Source organism: Papaver somniferum, chromosome 5 (assembly GCF_003573695.1).
Source record: "Papaver somniferum cultivar HN1 chromosome 5, ASM357369v1, whole genome shotgun sequence".
NCBI lineage: Eukaryota > Viridiplantae > Streptophyta > Magnoliopsida > Ranunculales > Papaveraceae > Papaver > Papaver somniferum.
Window position 1 is genome coordinate 193,394,424 of NC_039362.1, and position 1,414 is coordinate 193,395,837.

General features: G+C 35.2%; 1 protein-coding gene across 1 annotated transcript; it reads left to right on the forward strand.

The window, feature by feature from the left end:
- Window positions 1-414: 414 nt before the first annotated feature.
- Window positions 415-1,014, forward strand: LOC113280449 (F-box/LRR-repeat protein 12-like). Its single transcript, XM_026529071.1, has one exon. The coding sequence runs from the start codon at window positions 415-417 to the stop codon at window positions 1,012-1,014; it is 600 nt and encodes a 199-aa protein (XP_026384856.1).
- The last annotated feature ends 400 nt before the right edge of the window (window positions 1,015-1,414 follow it).

Genomic DNA, 1,414 nt, shown 5'->3' on the forward strand with positions numbered 1-1,414 from the left:
AGTACCTCAGATTCTAACATAAACCTCCTCGGTAACTGTTTAAAATTTATATTCAAGTGCTTAAAAACCAGCGATGAACGTAATTCTTTTGGATTAACTTGTCGTCAATGGCTTCATATTCAGAACAACAATCGTAAATCCTTATGGTATTATAATAATCATGGATAACATATTAATCCAAGAATTAGTCCTGAAAATTTTCCCGTACTTCTTCGTAAGTTGCTGACTCGATTCCAACACCTTAAATATCTGTCTCTCAGGGGTTGTCCTAAGATAACAGATTTTGTCACATTCAAGTCACAATTCTTTGTATTAAAAGTTCAATATCTGTGCGTAGATGATTTCTTTCAGTATTCAGACACCGAATTGTCTTTAATATTTTCTAGGTTCCCTAGTTTGACACATGTAAGCTTGATGTATTCTGGTATTACTGATAAAGGTTTAGAAGCCCTGGCAAAATGTTGTTCAGAGACAGTTGACCTCTCGGGTTCTGACTCAATTACTGATTCAGGGATAAGTTTTCTCATAAAAAACTGCTCCAAACTGGATACACTTAGTATTAGGTTCTGCAGAAAAATAAGTGGTATTGGCTTTCTAGGGTGTCCACAGACCTTAACCAATCTTGAAGCAAAAGGATGCAGATTTATACCAGAGGGGATTAGCGCAATTGTTAGTGGTGGTGGGCTTGAATGTCTAAGTTTCTCATCAGTTAATAATGAAGAAGTTTGGATACTTTCGAAAGGTTGTCCTTTACTAAAGAAACTTGATTTGTCAAATTGTGAGGATATAGAGCTACAAGGGTGGGAAGCTATTGGCAGGAATTGCAAGAATTTGGAACACCTTTACGTGTACAGGTGCAAAAAGTTAAGTGATCTAGGGTTGGAAGCTTTGGGAAACGGGTGTGACAAGCTTTCCAAAATTTTTGTAGGCGATGAAAATAGTTGTAGCAGCTCTGGTCTTGAGATTTTCAAGAGAAAAAAACCAGATGTGATGTTCGTTATGTATGGCGAATGAGGATAAAGATATAACTGAAGAATTACAGAAGTTTAATTCAATCTGGAGTTGGCTTTAATTCAGTTTTTCAATATGTGTGGAGGAGCTAAGAAGTGTGCGGTGCAACACAGTGTGAAATTAATTTTATGTCCTCTTTTAATCAGTTGTTGTTTTCAATTATTTCTTCCTTTAGTTTAAAATCCCCTGCAACAATTTGAGTTTGCTATCGCTGAGAACTTTGTTTAGTTTGATATATTGCAATTTAAATATAATTTCAGTGTTTAGTTTGTCTATTTGCACGAAGATTCTTGTTCTGCAATTCAATTTTGGGTTCTAGAAACATTACTGAGCAACCAGAATTTTCTTTCAATGTACGCAATAACTTTGAGATTTTTTACTTCATAGACCTATGGTTTGTTTC

What these genes read in the sequence shown, in the direction of transcription:
- LOC113280449 (XM_026529071.1), top strand. Translation starts at nt 415, where the DNA reads ATGTATTCTGGTATTACTGATAAAGGTTTAGAAGCCCTGGCAAAATGT.